Below are 23,516 nucleotides of genomic sequence, written 5' to 3' on the forward strand. Positions count from 1 at the left end.
ATTAAAATGGAATTTATAGGAGATGGATTTCCTGTGGAGCTTTCTGGATAACAGATTTCCAAATAACAGATCCCATTTAAGCATTTGTTTTTGCAGAAATACTTTTACTGCCCTAATTAAAAGTCTATTAAAGAACAGAAATTAGCTATGTCCTGTGCCCCCATTAAACCAGAGAAACATGAACTGTAGGCACAGCTATGGGGCCAACCATTCTCCATAAATCATTTCTTGACCAAGGCATTGCAGTCATATAGCCCTGGATATCATGTTGGGACTTTACTAACTAATTACTTACCTAATTTAGCATTTAGCAGACACATTGGTTAAATTAATTATTAGGGGGTGCTCATCACTTTTTCAGGGCTTCACAACATTTTTACTCAAGGTATAGGAGTAAAGCTTTCCCTTTTAAAAGATGCATTATTTTGTTAACACCACACAAGGCCAATTATCTGGTGGGCCTAAACAGATTACACTGGCGGCCCTGCATACACACTGGTTAAGGGCCACATGCATTTCCTGATTTGGTCCTTGTCTGGCATGATTTTTCAACCTTTCCTATTGAAATCAGATTGAGTCCTAATTTAAAAGCAGCCCCTGTCAAAACTTTATTAAATCTGTACTTAAAACGTTTAGTTTTGAAGCTACAGACCAGTATCAGCGCTGCTAAAACTCTCTCTGCTCTCTATGGGCACTCCCGACGGGCCTGCCCGACCGATATCTGGCCTAAAATCGGCCAGATCTCGATAGGGCAGGTTAAAAAATCTAGTCGGATCGGGGACCACATTGGCTCGTTGATGCGGTCCCCGGACCGACTTTGCCTATACCCGCCGTTATAATTCGATCGTTTGGCCCCAGGGTCAAACTTAGCCAGGATTATCCTGATATCACCCACCCATAGGTGGGGATATCGGGAGAAGATCCGCTTGCTTGGAGACATGGATGAGCGAATTGGCCCATGTATGGGGACCTTAAGTTAGTCAGTGACTTTAGGGGGGTGCACATGGGACATAACTGTTCAGTTAGTTAGTGAGCAGACAAGTCAGATTAAAAAGTAACTGAACAGTTATGTTCCATATGGCCCCCCCTCAAGTCACTGATTGGTTACTGACTGCTAAAAGCAGGAAGTAGTGTTCTGGCTATTAGGTTAGACATCTGCCCACTCCAACCTTTATAGATTACATTTTTGCCTAATCATATTGAAAACATTTTTTATTTTGCACAGTCGGTTTTACCCAGTTTCATTTTTACACTGAACTGTTCCTTTAAGGCACGATTGCCTCATATTTTTTTAAAAAAAAAAACCAAGTTCCAAGCGTACCAAAAAGAGATGCTATACTTCTATAGTCCTACAATTCTTACCCAGCTAGAATAATTCTGTATTTCGACATAGATTTAAAGATGTTTCCTACTGCGTGTTTGTGGCGTATCCCTGCAGACTGATGCAGCTGCCTCCCTGCTTGAGTGTCTATGTAGCAGCTTCAAGTTCCTGACCTGAGATTAAAAGGGGCCACAGCCTTGTGTTTATACCTGGTGCCACAATGCTAAACAACCAAACAAGCCCCGCGCCCTTTACCTCGTATATATTCTACATGAATTGCTTACATAAAGGCAGCGCTTTTTTTTATCCCTTTTTTGCTGCTTTTGTTATTTTAAAAGTGCAAATGCATCCAAGTCATTTTCCCCTTTTGTTTCATATTCTTAAGATCCTCGACTTCAAAGGCAGACTGACAGCATGCGGTCGATTTATGAGTGAACTCTCGAAGAGATGCTGAAGAATTACCTTGTCAATCACCCCAAGGACTCTGAAGGCCTTCAGTTCCTCTGCAGGACTCCTTAGGTTCCAAGAGGGCCTTGAACTTAGTGCTCCTGGAGGCTAATGGAAGATATCAAAGATGAGACATCAATCAGCGAGGTACTTGAAGGAAGGCCGCCTGCTGGAGCAAATGCCAAGCCGAAGGAAACTAAATTTATCATAAATCACCGAGCTGAGATGAAAGATGACGTTTTATGAGTCGCTCTAATTATTAAGTTGCAAGTAAATAAATTAAGAGGAGGAAGCCGGGAAATGAAAAATGGAATGCTAAAAGCTGCTTTTTGACAGGATTTGTTTCAAGAGAATGAAAGTCATTAATGCTAATTAAGTGGATATTAGAGCTCAGGAGAAGGGGTGAGTGTGCAGAAGGAGCAGAGGATTTGTACAAAGTACAGAAAAGTTTGGTTGCACGTATTGCTCTGATACTGTGGGCTTGTAGCCAGTTTCTAGCAGAGAGGTACTCAGCATAAAGAAACAGCTAAAAGTTTCAACTATCCCAGTCTTCTCCCAATTAGTTAGGGCCCCCCCCCCCTTAGTTTGTAGGTCCCAGATATATAGTAACACTGCTTTAGAATCTGTTCAGCCATAGTTGCAACTACATCTAGGGCACCAAAAAAGTGTTCACCCCCAAAACTCTCCAGGATAAATCTAAGACAATTCCCCACAAACCTTTTCCTTTATCTACATTTATCTACCAGGATCTAGACATTAGGTTATAGTGGTGCAAACCCCCATCACCCTACAGTACATTACTGTAAAAATGTTAGTAATTCATGGACCCAATTTTCTCTTTTAATAGTTGAATTTCAGGGAGCTGCACTATTGGCTACTTAGCATTAAAGGAGAACGAAAGGTAAAAACTAAGTAAGCTTTATCAGGAAGGTCTATTTAAATACCGGCATTAGGACTTACAGTAATGCTGCACTATAGCATTATAGAGTCCTCTATCAAAAGAAACACAGGATTTCTTGTCTCTTTTTGTAAACATGATGTTCCAGTGTCTGACTTCCTCTCTCAGAAACATCCTTTATTTCCAGGGCCAGAGTCTGCACAGTTCTCTCCCCCTCCCACCAGAATGCTAAGTACTCCCTCTCCCCTCCCTTCAGCTATAATGGCTAGAGCTGGAAGGAAGCTACTTAAAATGGCAGCTGCTATCTTAAGCAACCGGAGAAAGCTTCTAGGGCTGTTACTCAGGTATGGTAATGGTTTCTGCAGAATAAATATATTGTTCTAGGTGGCACTAATGTGGCAAATCTATTGGCAGTAAATTGCTAAAATGACTTTCCTTCTCCTTTGAAATTGTGCCACATAAGTGTTACTACGCAGAGTGGATGACATGAGTAGTAAACCTATACATGGCACAGATAGAATTATAGGAAAACACAGCAATATTTAACACAGTGAAAATATAGCCCCCTTTTCAGGTTCATTCAGTTTAGCTTCCAGCTCACTGGGACCAGTTTCCCACCCCTTAGGCTCACAGTGTAATTTGACTCCCCCTTCACCTTGTTCCATTGTGAAGCGATGGATTCTGGGATGTTAAGTCCCATCCAATCTGTGCACGACCCACTATGGAAAGCAGAGGGACTTAAAGAATCCTTCACTTTACAATGAAACAAGGTGAGGGAGGGGCTGGATCACTCTGTGAGCCTAAGGAAAATGGTGTGACTTGAAATCGATAAAGAATAACTGCTAGGTCATATAATGCTCTTTGTAACACCACAACTTACAGCACTAAGCTCCTCTGGCGAGCGCTTAAGGCACAGGCTGGAGATACTTTCCGCACGCATCAGATACTCGGCAGTCTTCTTTTTCACCGCTTCCCGCCGTGTCGGACTTGGCTCTCCTAGAAAAACAAAAAGGCACATAGGAAGTTTTATATTTATGGAGTCTTATGCAAAGTAAAGTCTTACAAGAATAATGCGCATTGCTGACTTTGCTCAAGAAGAATTTAGATAAAGGAAAGAGGAAAAGGAATAATTAGCTTTACCCTTATTGATTCATATTTTACTACTAGAAAGTGCCCACCTCACAAGAGAAGGGACTGGAAGCGACTCTTCTGGATACCACATGGCTCCTTATAGGTTCCAAGTGATGGTTAATCAGCCATGTAGGCATAAAGAGACAACCACAACTATTGCGACACAGATAACTTACCAGCTATTGAACCCTATGCATTATACCATATACTTGCCGGGGTTACAAGTTCCACAACCTGTATGACCTTGTGCTTTTATATGGTCATTGAATTCTTCGTGGGACTTATAATATCCTTATATTTTACTACACAGGGTACAAGATTCCCAATATAGCCATTTATGTTATTAATCCTTTTCTGATGGTTGAAGTTATTTGTTCCAGCCATAGTCTCCTAAAATTTGCCTACACGCCTATGAAAAACCAGTTCTGTTACAGAGAAATGAAACTTTATGTGACAAGTTCATTGCATGTGTGTGGGACAAAATGGTAGATCAGATCATATCATATCATATTAAGTGGCCTATTAAAGAAACTTGGCCAACTGAAACTTATATATCAGTAAATATTGCCCTTTTACATCCTTTACATCCTTTCCCTTGAGCCGCCATTTAGTGATGGGCTGTGTGCGCCCTCAGAGATCAGCTGACAGGAAGTGATGCAGCTCTGACTGTAACAGGAAGTAGTGTGGGAGCAAAAGGCAGAACTCTGCCCATTCATTGGCTGATGGGGCCTAGCATGTATGTGTGCCTTGGCTTGTTTGTGTGCACTGTGAATCCTATGATCCCAGGGGGCGGCCCTTAGTTCATATAATGGCAATTTAGGATTACCCAATGGCACATACTACTAAAAAGTATATTTTTATGAAAACACTTTATTTGTTTGAAACAGGGTTTTACATGAGCTGTTTATGCAATATTTTTTCATGGAGACCTACATTGTTCAGGGGTATATGTCGTATTTTATATAAATGTCGTAGTATCTATCCTCCTATGATCCACCACTAGGGATATATGATTCTCGCCCACAGTGAGTAAGTCACTCTTGTATTTAAATAAATAGTTACTCAAATGGAGGCTGGCCCCGAAGTTCCCCCTGGGCCTGACTTGAATCATTCAGATTCACAAAGGATATTAACCAGACAGCTTTATTAGAGGTATACATTAATACAGAGTATTACAACACAGAGTATTAAATAATAGCTCATACGTCCTGAAAGCTCGTGAGGACGTGAGGGAACAAATTCAAGTACAAAAATGTTGCCATTTAACCATTTCTTCCTACATGGGCTGATCCCATGGCAGCCAATCATGAGCCTTGTTTTAGCATATCTGTGTCTCTCTGTCCATCTTTAGGAAAGGCTTAAGTGTCTCACTGTCTCAGCACAATAGCCCAAAAAGGTATCTCTCTGGTAAAATAAGTCTTCTACATCAGCGCAGTGTCCCAAATGGTACTTGTGCAGCTGGTGTTTCTGAGACTATTTGTGGCATTCTTATCCTCGCACTAGGGATGATTGTGACAGGGAGACAACAGATGGATTCATTGTTCTGTGTAAACATTCTAAGGCTGGCCATACACGGGCAGATCCGCTCGCTTGGCGATGTCGCCAAGCGAGCGGATCTTCACCCGATATCCCGATATCGGGGAGGCATGTAGGCGAATTCGATCGTTTGGCCCTGGGGCCAAACAATCTAATTCTGCACACGGCAATGGGGCAGTCGGTACGGGGACCGCATCAACGAGCTGATGCGGTCCCCGATCCGACTGGATTTTCTAACCTGGCCGATCAATATCTGGCCAATTTCAGGCCAGATATCGGTCGGCCAGGCCCCTCGGTTCTGCCCCTACACGGGCCGATAAGCTGCCGAATCGGTCCAAGGGACCCATATTGGCAGCTATAATCGTCCCGTGTATGGGGACCTTTGGGCCCAAGTAAATAGAATGACCTCTGGTCTTCATGTCATAAATCAACCTACAAGTGCTATCGTTCTTTGCTTGTGTCCTGTTCTAAATCTTTGTTCTTTGATAGTAACTAATATAAAACGTGTTTATAGCAGAAATCTAAAACACCAATATCTACAGTATCAGTAATCAGCCCTAAAAGCCTTATAGCTCAGTGACGTTCTTTATTTATTCTTCCCTTGCAACAACATAGTTGCCTGTCTGAATTGGAAGTTTGTCCAAAATAAACAGATGACCAATAACGCGGCTATACAGGTTTTATTTCGCTTTTGCCACTTAGTGTTTGTGCTGATTTCATGGCACGTGGCCTGTTATAACAGAATAGGAGGGCTACGGGTGCTGCTAAGGAAGCTACTGAATAATGGAGCTTACAAGGCTGCATTTATACCTTCCGAAATATGCAGTAAGGGAGGAAAATAATGAGAAATTCTCCATTACACAGCAACAAAAGGAAAGAACACAGTGATTTCAGACACAGGCCTTTATATTTACCACATAAGTACACACAGCTAACTGGGGGGGGCCACACTGCTTCTAATGTTGAATCTGATAGGATACATCATATCTGCCTGTGTTGAACACAGCTAACTGGGGGCTGGCTGGGCCACACTGCTTCTAATCTAATCCAATGTCCTTTAGAACAGGTTATGTCTTACAATGCTTGTGGAGTGTATTTCTACAAAGGAGAAGGCCGAGGCCAAGATGTGCACTTGGACGCGGCAGCGCATCGTTCCCAAGACCCCGAATATTGCACGGCAGCAGGCAGGCAATTTGGGGCAGATGGATAATAGCAGCTTTTGGGAACTATCTGATAACCAGATGCTGACCAAACAGTGCATGAACCCATCCATCACTCACCAGTGCACGGCCAGGGTAGCCCCGTCCAACGAACATTGGAACGTTCTCTTACTCTAGGATCCATTTGAAGCGGAGAAAAGGACAGTAGTGAATTTCTTGCTCTGATTAAACTATTAACCCCTAAGCGGCATAAGAACGGAGGTAAATTCAGAGGAAACAGCTGTGCTGGCTGGGAGATGTACCCTATTCTGTACGGTTTAACAGATTCTTTGAATGGAAGCAAAAACATATTAAAAAGTGAATATGGGATCCATTATCTGTAAAACCCATTATCCAGAAAGCTCCGAATTATGTGAAGGCCATCTCAGATAGAGCTAATTATTCAAATTTGTAAAAATGATTTCCTTTTTCTTGTAGCTTGTACTTAACCCCACATTTTATGTAATTACCCCTTACTGGGGGCAGAACAGCCCTATTGGGTTTATTTCATGGTTAAATGATTCCCTTTTCTCTGTAATAATAAAACAGTACCTGTACTTGATCCCAACTAAGATATAATTACCCCTTATTGGGGGCAGAACAGCCCTATTGGGTTTATTTCATGGTTAAATGATTCCCTTTTCTCTGTAATAATAAAACAGTACCTGTACTTGATCCCAACTAAGATATAATTACCCCTTATTGGGGGCAGAACAGCCCTATTGGGTTTATTTCATGGTTAAATGATTCCCTTTTCTCTGTAATAATAAAACAGTACCTGTACTTGATCCCAACTAAGATATAATTACCCCTTATTGGGGCAGAACAGCCCTATTGGGTTTATTTAATGGTTAAATGATTCCCTTTTCTCTGTAATAATAAAACAGTACCTGTACTTGATCCCAACTAAGATATAATTACCCCTTATTGGGGCAGAACAGCCCTATTGGGTTTATTTAATGGTTAAATGATTCCCTTTTCTCTGTAATAATAAAACAGTACCTGTACTTGATCCCAACTAAGATATAATTACCCCTTATTGGGGGCAAAACAATCCTATTGGGTTTATTTCATGTTTAATATTTTTTTTTTCTAGATTTAAGGTATGAAGATCCAAATTATAGAAAGATCCCTCATCTGGAAAATCCTGATTCCCAAACGTTCTGAATAGCAGGTCCCATATCACAGAAGATGAATTCCCCAGGGTTCTATTTTAGGGACATGAATGTTGAGGCTATAGAATTCACCTTTACATTTTACTCTTTCATCTGGGCACCCCTGCCCAGACTTTCCCCTGGCGATCTAGTTTGGATCCTCCCCGCGTACGTACACGACGCAGTGTACATATGCAAACCCAATAAACTTGCCAACATTTCCCGGCTTAGAAATCCACGGGGGATTGACTGGTGGACTGCGATCAACGTTTTGGCCACCCCTGATCTAAAACATGCCGCAAGTTTACTGGCAACACACTGTGCTGCAAGATCAATGAGACCTGGTAGTGAAAGGGTTAATAGGGACCCGGAGGAATGAAATTAAGTTTAAACACTTAATACATAGTCTCTCACAGAATTCATTCATTGGCTGCTGGGGTCAGAGACCCTCAGGACGGCATAATTAACTGGCTAGATGAAATGAGTGAGAACAGGTTATTTTCACATTATGTGAAAAACAAAACATTTCAAAGATGTTAAAAACTGGTCAGTCTGTAACATATTACATTTTAAGTTTGAGAACTAAATCTACCTCTTTTCTCTGGCCCAGGGCTCTTTGTGGCACCACATCCTCCCCGCTAGCCACCCCCTGTGCTGGTTCTAGATCTGAAGATTTCTCAACCAGAACAGCGCCAGGTATGGGACCGGTTATCCAAAATGCTTTGGTCCTGGGGTTTTCCCGATCTTTCTGTAATTTGAATCTCCATACATTAAGGGGCACATTTACTAATCCACGAATCGTCCGAATGCGTTTTTTTGTAATGATTACTATTTTTGCGACTTTCGTATATTTTCGACTTTTCCGTCGCCATCGCAAAAAAATCATATTGTTGTGCCGAGTACGAAAGTTTCGGATTCATTCAAGCTTCAGTATTGTGACTTTCCTTGGGCCAGGTTGGAGCTGCAGAGTGCCATTGAGCCCTATGGGAGACTTTCCTTGGGCCGGGTTGGAGCTGCAGAGTGCCATTGAGCCCTATGGGAGACTTTCCTTGGGCCGGGTTGGAGCTGCAGAGTGCCATTGAGCCCTATGGGAGACTTTCCTTGGGCCGGGTTGGAGCTGCAGAGTGCCATTGAGCCCTATGGGAGACTTTCCTTGGGCCAGGTTGGAGCTGCAGAGTGCCATTGAGCCCTATGGGAGACTTTCTTTGGACCAGGTTGGAGCTGCAGAGTGCCATTGAGCCCTATGGGAGACTTTCCTTGGGCCGGGTTGGAGCTGCAGAGTGCCATTGAGCCCTATGGGAGACTTTCCTTGGGTCAGGTTGGAGCTGCAGAGTGCCATTGAGCCCTATGGGAGACTTTCCTTGGGCTGGGTTGGAGCTGCAGAGTGCCATTGAGCCCTATGGGAGACTTTCCTTGGGCCAGGTTGGAGCTGCAGAGTGCCATTGAGCCCTATGGGAGACTTTCCTTGGGCCAGGTTGGAGCTGCAGAGTGCCATTGAGCCCTATGGGAGACTTTCCTTGGGCCGGCCAGGTTGGAGCTGCAGAGTGCCATTGAGCCCTATGGGAGACTTTCCTTGGGCCGGGTTGGAGCTGCAGAGTGCCATTGAGCCCTATGGGTGACTTTCCTTGGGCCGGGTTGGAGCTGCAGAGTGCCATTGAGCCCTATGGGTGACTTTCCTTGGGCCAGGTTGGAGCTGCAGAGTGCCATTGAGCCCTATGGGTGACTTTCCTTGGGCCGGGTTGGAGCTGCAGAGTGCCATTGAGCCCTATGGGAGACTTTCCTTGGGCCGGGTTGGAGCTGCAGAGTGCCATTGAGCCCTATGGGAGACTTTCCTTGGGCCGGGTTGGAGCTGCAGAGTGCCATTGAGCCCTATGGGAGACTTTCCTTGGGCCGGGTTGGAGCTGCAGAGTGCCATTGAGTCCTATGGGAGACTTTCCTTGGGCCGGGTTGGAGCTGCAGAGTGCCATTGAGCCCTATGGGAGACTTTCCTTGGGCCGGGTTGGAGCTGCAGAGTGCCATTGAGCCCTATGGGAGACTTTCCTTGGGCCAGGTTGGAGCTGCAGAGTGCCATTGAGCCCTATGGGAGACTTTCCTTGGGCCGGGTTGGAGCTGCAGAGTGCCATTGAGCCCTATGGGAGACTTTCCTTGGGCCGGGTTGGAGCTGCAGAGTGCCATTGAGCCCTATGGGAGACTTTCCTTGGGCCGGGTTGGAGCTGCAGAGTGCCATTGAGCCCTATGGGAGACTTTCCTTGGGCCAGGTTGGAGCTGCAGAGTGCCATTTATTCCTCTGTGAGGCTTCCAAAATCATGCAAAGTCGGAAAGGTTTTTCCACCGTTTACGATCGTTCAACACGATAAAGTCGCGATGGAGACGAAATAGTTGTGCAAAATACGCTAAAGTCGACGGCAATGAAAAAGTTTAGAAAAATATGAAAAAGTCGCGAAATTTCCGTTTCCAATCCAAATTTTTGCCATACGGGATTCGAATTCGTGCTTTGGTAAATCTGCCCCTAAGTCTGTTAACATATCATTTGAACATTAAATCTAATAGGATTGTTTTGCCATCACTTGGGGGTGCCTAACATTTTGGGGCCCCCAAAAGTACCTTTCCTTCTACTTTAGAGGGCCCATTTCCTAAACAATTTGGAGATATATTCGTATTTTTTCTAAACTATAGAACTTTTCGGAATGTGTGCAAAAAGTTAGTTAAAATTCCACACGTTTTTTGTGGTTTTCGTTAAATTTCCACAAAAAAATCATTTCAGAATTCGTTAACACGTTGGTTACACTTTACTTGGGACTATATTTTCGCCAGGTTTGATCTGTCAAGTACCATTGAGTCCTATGGAAGGCTTCCAAAGCCAGACATGGAAGGCATCAAAGCCAGGAAGGTTTTCGTAGCATAACAACTTTTCAGCACGAAAATTTTGTGACTTTTGGAACTTAATTGCGATATTGTGACGTTTTGTTACGTGTTTTCAGATAGTAGTCAGCACAACACCTTGTTTCAATTCTGGAATAGTGCAGGTTCCCCAATGGCCATTGGCACACCCAAGCGAAAACAGGCCGGAACAGCACCACTTGTATTCTTAATTAAAATACCTTTATTGCATATTTCTTTTAGGCCAGTTATCCCCAACCAGTGGCTCAAGGCAACATGTTGCTCCCCAACCCCTTGGATGTTGCTCTCAGTGCCCCCAAACCAGGGAGTTATTTTTGAATTCCTGACTTGGGGGCAAGTTTTGGTTGAATAAAAACAAGATTTCCTACCAGATAAAGCCCCTGTAAGCTGATAGGGTGCATAGAGGCTGCCTAATAGCCAATCACAGCCCTTATTTGGCTCCTCCATTAACTTTTATGGTGCTTGTGTTGCTCTCCAAGTCTTTTTACATTTGACTGTGGCTCACAAGTAAGAAAGGCTGGGGACCCCTGTTTTAGGGCATTACAGCAGCTCTAATGCCCTAAAAGATATATACAATAAAGACATTTTAAGTAAGAATACAAGTGGTGCTGTTCCGGATGGTTTTTACTTTTGGTTTCGTGAACACGGAGGTAAAAAAAAACAATTTAATCACGGGTAAGCCTAGTTTGCATATACAAGTTGTGAAAGATTCAGGCAAATAACAAACTGAATCATAAAGGATTTGGGGTTTCGGACGAACCCAAATTGAATGGCTTCAGTGCATCCCTACTGTAAAATACTGAGACGCTACATAAATAAATGATCGTTTGGAGCTCACAACAAAGCCTACAACAAATGCATTTATTTAAAACCCTCGCCTTGACCCGGTGTAAAAAAAATGGAATAAAACTTGAGAGTTTAGCAGAATTCTGCTCGTAGAATACTTTCCCAAACCGGAGAGCTCAATAAAGGGGTCAAACCAACCTGCACAAAGCAGAAAATTAAAATACCGAGCAAGAACGTGACCCATCTTGGCATCCGAGGTCCGACCACACAGAAGTACCCTGATGTTCGAAAACCCCTTTTCTCTCTTCTTCACCGATGAATAGAACACGGCGCAGATAAGAACCTTAATAAAAGGTTGCAAGTTCTTTACTTTGCAAGGCATACGAGAATCCATATTTTTTTTTTCAGAGTAATATATCGGTGGAAAACAAAAGTTCACAGCAATGTACGACATGTATGCGAGGGAAGAATGCAAATGGCTATATCTTTCCATTGTAAGGAACGGAGACTTGGGGTTAGATCCACAAATGGCATCCGGGAATACAAACATTCTGCCGGATAATGTTGTGTAATTTATAAAATCAGTGTCAAGGTTGTAGCAATCAAACAATCCTCTTCCATTTGCGTCGGGAGGAGGTGACGGCGAGAGCTTCATTTTCTACTTAGGGAAGATTTTTACACTTTGACGAGAGATCGCCATAAAGCAAGAAAACAACTCCAGTCGCATTCTCAGTGGCGCTCGGAAAAAAAGCACAGAATGATCTCGGTGTGGGCGAGTTTACTGCAAACTTCTTAAAGATAAACTTTAATGGATTACATAGAACACCATCCATTCAAATGCAATTTACAAATAATATAGCTTTGTGCAAAGGATTAAAGGGGAACTGTCATTACATTCAATTACTCTTCAAGAAAAATGGAACGGGACCTGTTATCTAGAATGCTCCGGATCTTTCCTGATAAGGAGTCTTTCCAGAATCTGGATCGCCATATTTGAATGGAGAAAGAATAGTACAATCCTGGGGGGGGGGGTGGCAAAATGTTAGATACCCCCAGCAATTGTAATCACTTACCTTTTACCCTGGGGTGGTGCTTTGGCACCAGCACCAGCTGGGGTAGCTGTGAGAGAGTAATCCTCATCCTCCTGTCTCACAGCTACCCCGGGCTGGGGCAGTTTTCTCCTAACAGAAGCACCAGTGATTACAATCACTGGGGGGTGTCTAACGTTGATTGTACCTTTCCTTCTCCTTTAAATATACACACACACAAAAAAAAGTAACCATTAAATGGGTGGTTCACCTTTAAGTTAACTTTTAGTATGTTATAGAATCCCTATTCCAGAGAAAAGGGAATCATTTAACCATTAAATAAACCCAATAGGGCTGTTCTGCCCCCAATAAGGGGTAATTATATCTTAGTTGGGATCAAGTACAGGTACTGTTTTATTATTACAGAGAAAAGGGAATCATTTAACCATTAAATAAACCCAATAGGGCTGTTCTGCCCCCAATAAGGGGTAATTATATCTTAGTTGGGATCAAGTACAGGTACTGTTTTATTATTACAGAGAAAAGGGAATCATTTAACCATTAAATAAACCCAGTAGGGCTGTTCTGCCCCCAATAAGGGGTAATTATATCTTAGTTGGGATCAAGTACAGGTACTGTTTTATTATTACAGAGAAAAGGGAATCATTTAACCATGAAATAAACCCAATAGGGCTGTTCTGCCCCCAATAAGGGGTAATTATATCTTAGTTGGGATCAAGTACAGGTACTGTTTTATTATTACAGAGAAAAGGGAATCATTTAACCATTAAATAAACCCAGTAGGGCTGTTCTGCCCCCAATAAGGGGTAATTATATCTTAGTTGGGATCAAGTACAGGTACTGTTTTATTATTACAGAGAAAAGGGAATCATTTAACCATTAAATAAACCCAATAGGGCTGTTCTGCCCCCAATAAGGGGTAATTATATCTTAGTTGGGATCAAGTACAGGTACTGTTTTATTATTACAGAGAAAAGGGAATCATTTAACCATGAAATAAACCCAATAGGGCTGTTCTGCCCCAATAAGGGGTAATTATATCTTAGTTGGGATCAAGTACAGGTACTGTTTTATTATTACAGAGAAAAGGGAATCATTTAACCATTAAATAAACCCAATAGGGCTGTTCTGCTCCCAATAAGGGGTAATAATACCTGTACTTGATCCCAACTAAGGTATAATTACCCCTTATTGGGGGCAGAACAGCCCTATTGGGTTTATTTAATGGTCAAATGATTCCCTTTTCTCTGTAATAATAAAACAGTACCTGTACTTGATCCCAACTAAGGTATAGTTTTATTATTACAGAGAAAAGGGAATCATTTGACCATTAAATAAACCCAATAGGGCTGTTCTGCCCCCAATAAGGGGTAATTATATCTTAGTTGGGATCAAGTACAAGGTACTGTTGTATTATTACAGAGAAAAGGGAATCATTTAACCATTAAATAAACCCAATAGGGCTGTTCTGCCCCCAATAAGGGGTAATTATATCTTAGTTGGGATCAAGTACAGGTACTGTTTTATTATTACAGAGAAAAGGGAATCATTTAACCATTAAATAAACCCAATAGGGCTGTTCTGCCCCCAATAAGGGTTAACTATATCTTAGTTGGGATCAAGTACAGGTACTGTTTTATTATTACAGAGAAAAGGGAATCATTTAACCATTAAATAAACCCAATAGGGCTGTTCTGCCCCCAATAAGGGGCAATTATATCTTAGTTGGGATCAATTACAAGGTTTATTATTAGAGAGAAAAGAAAAATCATTTTTAAAAATTAGAATTATTTGCTTATAATGGAGTCTATGGGAGATGGCGTTTCCGTAATTTGGAACTTTCTGGATAATGGGTGTCCGGATAAGGGATCCCATACCTGTACCACTGGGACCTCCTATCCAGAATGCTCAGGACCTGGAGTTTTCCGGATATTGTATATTTCTATAATTTGGATCTCTTAAGTCTGCTGAAAAAACATTTACACATTAAATAACCCCCCAGCAGCCAATCAGCAGAACAATGGGAAGGGAGCAAGATAGCAGCTCCCAGTAGGTATCAGAATAGCACTCAATAGTAAGAAATCCAAGTCCGGCTTGGGACTCCTCCAGTTACATGGGAGTAGGAGAAACAATAGGTTAGCTGAAAGCAGTTCTAATGTGTAGCGCTGGCTGAAAGCTCAGACTCAGGCACAATGCACTGAGATGGCACCTACACACCAATATTACAGCTACAAATACATTTGTTGGTTCAAGAATAAAATGTTAAATGGCAGAGGGAATTATTTGCTGTGTAAACAATGTTATTTAGAAATAAAAAGTTCCCCATAAAAATCATGACAGAATCCCTATCACTAAAATTGAAATAAGTATAAATATAATTGATTACAAATGTTGTACTGTTTCTGAAAAGAAGATGTTACTCTTCCCTCTGTCTCTTTTCACACTCTGTGCATGTAGGAGTCAGATTTTCGCCGACAGTTAGATCCAATATAACTTGTAGGGGGACTTTCCTTCCTAGCGGATGTGTTAGAGCTCACACAAATACCAGCGCAAACAAAATCTAACACAATTACAGACTAACAAAGCCAGCAGATAGAGAGAGAGGATTTCTAGTGATAAGAGCTCTAAAGCCGGCCCTACACGTACCCATAATATCGTACGAAAACTCGTTTTGTACGATATTTGGTGCGTGTATGGCTGCTTGTAGAGGTGACCGATATCGCAAAAGGCAGCGGATATCGGTCGAATTGTCAATCAGGCAGGTTAAAAGATTTTGATGGCACCCAAGCAAAATCTACGTTTAGGGCTGAATCGGCAGAAGGAGGTAGAATTCCTATTGTTTCTACCTCCATATCCGACGATTCAGCCCTGAACGTCAGTGGAGGGTCGGAACGATCTTTTGTGCGATGGTTGCACGAAAGTTCGAAATTGCTACGTGTGTGGCCACCTTAATACATCTTCTAGAAGAAAGGTGCCCCCCTCAAAAAAACATATGTTGCATTTAACGGTTATTCAAAATCAGACTCCCAGCTTCTGCATGAAGAGAGAATGAAGAGGCCGAGAGATGGATAGTTAAGATTATTTCAGAAAAGCTACATCATTTTTAACTGATTTTATTTGGAAAATATCTTATTTCAGTATGATGAAGCTTATATTAAATTTTCATTTTAGCGATAGTTCCCATTTGACCATCCCAGTCCAGGCCTGGAGCTGCCCAATAATGGATGCAAAAAGCTACATCTGTTGCCCACGAATGTACCCCAATATTGTTTTTATTTTTTTATTATGCAAAAAAAAAACCAACCCCAACTAAAACCGGAAGAGAGACGGGCAAGACAAGCAGTCTCATGACGATAATACTGCAAGCGCTTTCCCTTTAAAGGAACAGTAACACCAAAAAATAAAAATGTATAAAAGTAACTAAAATATAATGTGCTGCTGCCCTGCACTGGTTAAAGTTGTGTGTTTACTTCAGAAAGTCTACTATAATTTATATAAATAAGCTGCTATGTAGCCATGGAGGCAGCCATTCAAAGGAGAAAAGGCACAGGCACATAGCAGATAACAGATAAAACACTATTGTATCCTCCAGAACTTATCTGTTATCTGCTATGTAACCTGTGCTTTTTCTCCTTTTTCCCAGCTTGAATGGCTGCCCCCGGGGCTACACAGCAGCTTATTATATAAATTATAGTAGTGTTACTGTAGCAAACACACCAGTTTTACCAGTGCATTATATTTTTATTACTTTAAAGCCCTTTCATTTTTTGGTGTTACTGTTCCTTTAAGAACTATAAAGAACCATCTCCTGAAAAGCCACAACCGGCACGTCGTTCTCGTTCTCGTCGTTAGTGCCAATTTACTGCCTTTTACCGACATAAATGCTCATGTAAATAAACGGTAGGAGCCACGGCCGTCTGAATCCGCCTGCTCTTTAGCGAAAGCTCTCATGGAAATGCAGCAGCGCTGGGGGAAAAAAGACCACCGCGTCTAAACCCTTGGAGTTCCCTCGCCCGTCTCCCTGCATTTAGTGGGACGCAGCTGTGCCTCATCCCCGTCCGCATGAATGAAAATATTTAAGCGAAAAAACCTCCCACTTAGTTTATTTCCCATTTGACTTTCCTGTAATTATTTGGTAAACTGTTCGCATAACAATACATAAAAACATCTGCACAAACAGGTAATTAACGTGTCAAGCCTAACTAATGCATTTTTATGGTGTCCATGCTTCGTCAGCTGTAATTATAAGTCTTTTTAAGCAAATGATGATGTGGCTGCGGCGATGTGCAAGTGCTTATTTCGGAGGCCTTATTTACTGCTAGTGCAAACACAACATAAAACTCAAAAGCGACTTAATTACCTGTAAAACAAAACTTAACACATATTTACAGGCGGAGGAGAAACGATTCCTTCGGTTAAATGGAAATGCGTGCCAATAACACGCGTCGGTGGGTTTGTTTGGGCTTTTTTTTTTTCAGCTAACCATTTGGGTAACGGTGTGAGAGGAATAAATTGACGGCATCGGGCAATGGGGAGGTTTGGGGGTTGAGGGGGATTGAGGTTTCTGCAGGGGATATCTGGCTAGTAAGTACAACTACTTGAGATCTAGCTCAAAATTTCCTAATACATACAAAGATATTGAGGAGGGTCGACCTGAGCAACATACATGTTGGTCCAAACTGGGCAGATCCAAGTGTCCTGGCACTCAGTGTCGGACTGGGACCCACCAGAAAACCTTAGTCTACAGGCCCACTCTCCAAACTATTTTTCCTCCTTTCCTCACCCAACCTCTTTATTCTCCTAGTCTCTTTTATTTACATGCTAGCATCTATTCCTCCATCTATTTTGTCTCTTTGTTCACATTCAGAAATAGGGAATGACCATGAAATAAGCCAAATGGTCAGGAGCAGGAGGGCCCACTGACACCTGGGCCCACTGGGAGTTTTCCTGGTATCCTTGTGGGCCAGTCCGACACTGCTGGCACTGGACTATAAACAGAACACACCAGAGCCGGAGCGCTTAGGCTGAAGGAAGCAAATGCAGCCCTTGGCCAACAAGAACATCTGCCTTGCCAAATCATTATCTGTTTAAAGGGGTCCTGTCACCCTAAAGGTCCCCATACACGGGCCGATAGTAGCTGCCGATATCGTTCCCTTGGACCGATTCGGCAGCTAATCGGCCAGTGTATGGGCAGAACCGAGCGGCCTGGCCGACCGATATCTGGCCTGAAATTGGCCAGATCTCGATCGGCCAGGTTAGAAAATCCAGTCGGATCGGGGACCGCAACGGCTCGTTGATGCGGTCCCCGAACCCACTGCCCCATGGCCGCAAATGTAATTTGATCGTTTGGCCCCAGGGATTTTTTGGCCCCAGGATTATTTTTTTTTTTTTTTTTTTTTTTTTTTTTTTTTTAAGCTTCTTGCTACGCGATATCGCCCACCCGTAGGTGGGGATATCGGGTGAAGATCCGCTCGCTTGGTGACATCGCCAAGCGAGCGGATCTTATAGTGTATGGGGACCTTAAGAAATAATTGCAAATACTTTTGTATCATGTTAGTAAAGCAAAATAAACTTTACTTACACAATATAAATTGTTTAAAAAATGTTCCCTTCCGCCTTGGAATTTATTGTCAGAGCAAGCAGGCAGCCGCCATTTTGTGGGCACTATTATTAAGGCAAGCTTTGTATCACCCCAAAATCTTATGCATTTGCCAACTAGGTGATATCTAGGAAGAGCTGAATGGAAAATTAAAGTAACTTATTAAAAATCTGAGCTGTTAATCATATATTGCCTGCCCTGCTTCTATGCCTCAGGCACAGAGGTGGGGCAGGCAATATATGATTGACAGCTCAGATTTTTAAATACATTTATAACAGGTATGGATTATTTAATTAAAAAAAAAATTGGGGTTTCATGCTCCCCCTCAAGCCCAAACACATACCCCTGTATCAGTGGGTGGATTATCCAGACTGGTGGACATCTGACAAACTGGCTGGCAATAATGACATTTATAGGACTCATTTATCAAGCGAGTACAGTTCAAGTTCAAAAAGCTCCTAGCTGGCAGCTTACCAGCAGCTTGATGCCAATGTTATTGTTAGGGGGAAAACGTAATGTAGGAGGGCTGGTATTTTATTGTTCCATACCCACAATGCAGCATTTATTTCCCCACAATTCCAGCTATATTACGACAGCAATAACTTCAACACAGGCGCAATTTATCATCTGTGTCAATCACTCAGATGCAAGTTGCTGTGATCATTTGCTAATGCAACATTTCTAGAGCACCAATGCACGTGGCACAGATAATGGCGCATGTGGCCTTTAACTTCCATGGTCACAGCCTGGTAGAGGAACCCTGGAATTAACCCCATGCCCAGGGTAGAACAGTTGATACAAGTATGGGATCTGTTATATGGAGACCTGCTACCCAGAAAGCTCTGAATTACAAGAAGGCCACGGTACATAGGCTGCATTTTAACCAAGTGCCTGTAATTCAATTTTTTTATATTGTTTTCCTTTTTCTCTGTAATAATAAAACAGTACCTGTACTTGATCCCAACTAAGATATAATTACCCCTTATTGGGGCACAACAGCCCTATTGGGTTTATTTAATGGTTAAATGATTCCCTTTTCTCTGTAATAATAAAACAGTACCTGTACTTGATCCCAACTTAGATATAATTACCCCTTATTGGGGGCAGAACAGCCCTATTGGGTTTATTTAATGGTTAAATGATTCCCTTTTCTCTGTTATAATAAAACAGTACCTGTACTTGATCCCAACTAAGATATAATTACCCCTTATTGGGGCAGAATAGTCCTATTGGGTTTATTTCATGGTTAAATGATTCCCTTTTCTCTGTAATAATAAAACAGTACCTGTACTTGATCCCAACTAAGATATAATTACCCCTTATTGGGGGCAGAACAGTCCTATTGGGTTTATTTAATGGTTAAATGATTCCCTTTTCTCTGTAATAATAAAACAGTACCTGTACTTGATCCCAACTAAGATATAATTACCCCTTATTGGGGGCAGAACAGCCCTATTGGGTTTATTTAATGGTTAAATGATTCCCTTTTCTCTGTAATAATAAAACAGTACCTGTACTTGATCCCAACTAAGATATAATTACCCCTTATTGGGGGCAGAACAATGCTATTGGGTTTATTTAATGGTTAAATGATTCCCTTTTCTCTGTAATAATAAAACAGTACCTGTACTTGATCCCAACTAAGATATAATTACCCCTTATTGGGGCAGAACAATCCTATTGGGTTTATTTAATGTTTAATTAATTTTTTAGTAGATTTAAGGTATAGAGATCCAAATTATGGAAAGATACTTAATCCAGAAGACCCTAAGCCCCACGCATCCTGAATAACAGACCCCATATCTGTACCACGTTCTAGACTGCACTATTCTCCGTAAGCTAAAAGGTGGAAGTGAACAATCCATGTTTCACTGCATGAGTGTGAGAGTTTGGCGTTAGAAGATTTATTCTCTGAGGGCTTATTCAAAGACTCCACTTTATCCCATTTCTAACCCCAAATCTCTTCCTAATGCCTTTACAAAATCCTTATTCACAAAATAAACTGGAGATTCAGAAAATGTCCAACCCGTCCCAAGAGCTGTCCTTCATTTTGTGACCTGCTCACTGACATGGCTACAGACTGCATTTTTAATCAAACTTGCAAGTGCTGTGAGTTCAGTAAGTCTTTGTCTATCCCCCAAATACACCCTATTAATAAAAGCTGGATTTATATTCACTTTATGGAAGCTGCCATAATGTTCCTCAGCTGAACTATCACTGAAAGAACAGCTAATGAATTAAGAGAAACAGTGGCCTCCAGTGGCCAAACCATCATCATCAAAAATGCCAAAATTCTTGTCTTATTTTACCAAGTGATTCCTTTTAAATGCAGCAGTTCTTATACAGTATAAGGGAGCCCCCTTGGATTACTCAGCCAAGAAATGCTTTAAAACTTATTTAATACAGAATGGGAAATGGACATGGACACTGACATACATATAAAAGTCTTATGGGTAACAGAAATCAATTACTGCTGCATTAAGGTACGATTCTAGGGTACGATGGAGAAAGAATGGAGGCTGCTGTATAGGGAGAAGATATTGGGTGACTATTACAGGCTGCAATATTAGAACAATTATTTTTACTTTTTGTTTAGCAGCTCTGCAGTTCGGAGTTTATCAGCTATCTGGTTGCTAGGGTCCAAATTACCTTAGTGACCAGGGAGTAGTTTAAATGAGAGGATGGTTAATGAATAGGAGAGGACCTGAATAGAAAAAAAGTTATAAAAAGCAACAATAAAAATAAAACTGTAGCCTCACAGAGCAATAGTGTTTTTGGCTGCCGGGATCAAAAGGCAAATAGATCAAAAACTATAAGAAATATATAATGAAGACCAATTGAAAAGTTGCTTAGAATAGGACATTCTATAACATACTAAAAGTTAACTTAAGGGCTCTGGCACACGGGGAGATTAGTCGCGCGCAACAAATCTCCCCGAAATGCCATCCCACCGGCGAAAATGTAAATCGCTGGTGGGATGGCATACGCGGCGGCGCGATTTCAGTGAAATCACGAAAGTTGTCTGGAGAGATAAACCACCCATTTAAACTGTAATCAACAAGATTCAACCAAAGGCTCACTAGTTTGCATTGTGGGTGTCTTGCTTTTCAAAACGGAAGGTAAAAACAACACTTAGAAATAGAACTTTGGCTCGCAATAGAACTTTGGACAAATTCAGAAAGTCGACGTGACACGTATGTTTTCCTATCTGCGATATGCATTATCACCAGTAGCAAAGCATTCAGAGGAGATTAGCCACCACCACTAGAGGAGATTAATTGCAGGGCAACTAATCTTCTCATGCAACATTGCCATAAAGCAGCGCTTCTGGATGCATAGTTGACCACGGGACATTTTGGAGTCTATAATTCTGCAAGTCTTGCATTATGAAGGGCTCTTTGGTTCCTTCTCACCATAACCTGGTTGGTTTCTTTGCTATGAAAAGAAACATTTAGGGAAAGATCTTGGTATAAAATGTCAGGCACATAGCAGAATATCATGCCACTAAGCAAAATATGTCTTAATAGCAGTGTAAAGCTATTGTCATATATACAGTATATATACAATGTTTACTACAGAGAAAAAGCTTTAGAATAAAACCAGAAATATATCTATGCAAGGGAGAGCTGGCAAGGGTTTAATGGGTTTAAATTATAGTAACTCGCCATACCTTGTACACCTTCCAAGAGAAGATCAACGCCTTTCTTGTAAAACTCAATGGCAGATCCATAGTCCTGCTCTGACTCCTTCTTCATGGCCATGGTTATCAGTGAGCCAGCCTTGGTCAGGTAGTCAGGCTTGATCAGCTTCTGCTTTAGCCTCGCTGGAAAGGAGCTTCGTCTATCTCTTTCTCCCTCAGCTTTGGCCCCCTCATGACTAGAGGCAAAGACGCTTTGAATGCTAGACTCAGGGGATGGAAGAACCCCAAGGAATTTACTAGGTGAAGTCTGATTGGAGGCCATTCCATCATCTATCCCAGACAAAGAGTCTCTATCCACCGTCAAAGAGATCAAGTCACTGTCACTGGAGAGACCTGAGATAATGCAAGAGGAGATATTATCAACATAAGGAGATACATATAAATGAAATTGCTGACTGTATTGTGAAGTGAAGAGTTAAACAGCAAAAACTGTCTTTAGTGTAGGGCAAGCATGGGTGCTGCTGTGGGGAGCCAGCATCTTTATGTACAGTGAGGCAAAATGATGCAACAGTGGCCATAGGTGCAAAGTGGATATTTTAGAAACTGTGGCTGGGGAAGAGTGCGCATATTTTAGCAGGGGGGGGGGGGTTAGATTCTGGAAATTGTGGCACTTGGAGAGATGTCATAATAGTGTGAGGTAATGCCAATGGTAGCAGTGAGGGATAATAGCCTCTGGGAAGGGACTGGGGCTGTGGGATAGCAGGTATAGTAGGGAGAGATGGTGCCTATAGTAGCAGTGGGGGGATAATAGCCTCTGGAAAGGGACTGGGGCTGTGGGATAGCAGGTATAGTAGGGAGAGATGGTGCCTATAGTAACAGTGGGGGGATAATAGCCTCTGGGAAGGGAATGGGGCTGTGGCATAGCAGGTATAGTAGGGAGAGATGGTGCCTGGACCCTGCAATAGCTTAAACAGTAGAAAAAAATGTAAGTACGTTTGTTAAAGTCTCACCTCCACATTCAGATACGCTGGTAAAAGTCAGGTCATCAAGCGCACATGAATCCTTTCTCACTAGTGGAGAGAAAAAATGTATTTTGTTAAAAGATATTCTTTCATGTTTTTGGGTTACAAAAAATTCTAGTTATCTTAAACAAACAGAGGAAGCGTCTAAGACTCTTTACTCAGGTATGGTAAAGCTTTCTACAGATTAAATACAGCACTCTAGTTTGCACTATTGTGACCAATTTATTGGCAATAAAAAGCCAAAATGCCTTTCCTTCTCCTTTAAGATTGCATAGGTGCCCTTTATATGTAGGTCTCTCAAGAAAACAGTTTAGAAACCCTGCTACAGAGCAAGGTTATTACAAGCCAGTCTCGAGCAAGGCAAGTCTCTAGCTGTAGTTGAATAACAAAAGTGTTGGCTCGCAAGGTGCTCTAAGATTTGTGTAGAGAAACAAAAGAAGATTTTGGAAATCCATAGACTGTAGACAATGTTTATTGGGTCACTTATTTAAAGGGGCACTAAGCATTTACTCAGCATAAACCCAAGGAATAGGGTTTGTGCTGAAAACGTTCTCTAGCTATTGAGAGTTTTCTACTATGGAGAAGTCAGAGAAGACAGGAATACTTTAGTCATGTGCTTTAGGGCAATTGCCAGGCATTTATCCCCACTCTGATTAGTACTTTGTAGATGAGAGAATAAATTTATCAAAATTAGCCCCATTCCCCTGTGTGGCAACTATGAAAGGTCCAGATCCAGCATTTGTTTCCGAAATCTGCTGAATCCCATTAATTTTGGAAGACTGGGATTCAGCCGCATGGGAATTGCCTGCACTTGATTATCAGACAAGGGTCAA

The 23,516-nt window shown here is 41.9% G+C and overlaps 1 protein-coding gene across 1 annotated transcript in view; it reads right to left on the reverse strand.

Moving 5' to 3' along the window:
- Positions 1-23,516, reverse strand: part of rps6kc1 (ribosomal protein S6 kinase, 52kDa, polypeptide 1) — an 89,208-nt gene that overhangs the window by 36,636 nt on the left and 29,056 nt on the right. The window contains exons 6-9 of the mRNA XM_002934688.4: positions 22,672-22,731; positions 21,692-22,054; positions 3,547-3,662; positions 1,784-1,876 (exon numbers count right to left, since the gene is read on the reverse strand). Coding sequence (XP_002934734.3) covers positions 1,784-1,876; positions 3,547-3,662; positions 21,692-22,054; positions 22,672-22,731 — 632 coding nt within the window. The remainder of the gene's footprint in view (positions 1-1,783; positions 1,877-3,546; positions 3,663-21,691; positions 22,055-22,671; positions 22,732-23,516) is intronic.

Source organism: Xenopus tropicalis, chromosome 5, assembly GCF_000004195.4.
Source record: "Xenopus tropicalis strain Nigerian chromosome 5, UCB_Xtro_10.0, whole genome shotgun sequence".
Classification (NCBI taxonomy): Eukaryota; Metazoa; Chordata; class Amphibia; order Anura; family Pipidae; genus Xenopus; species Xenopus tropicalis.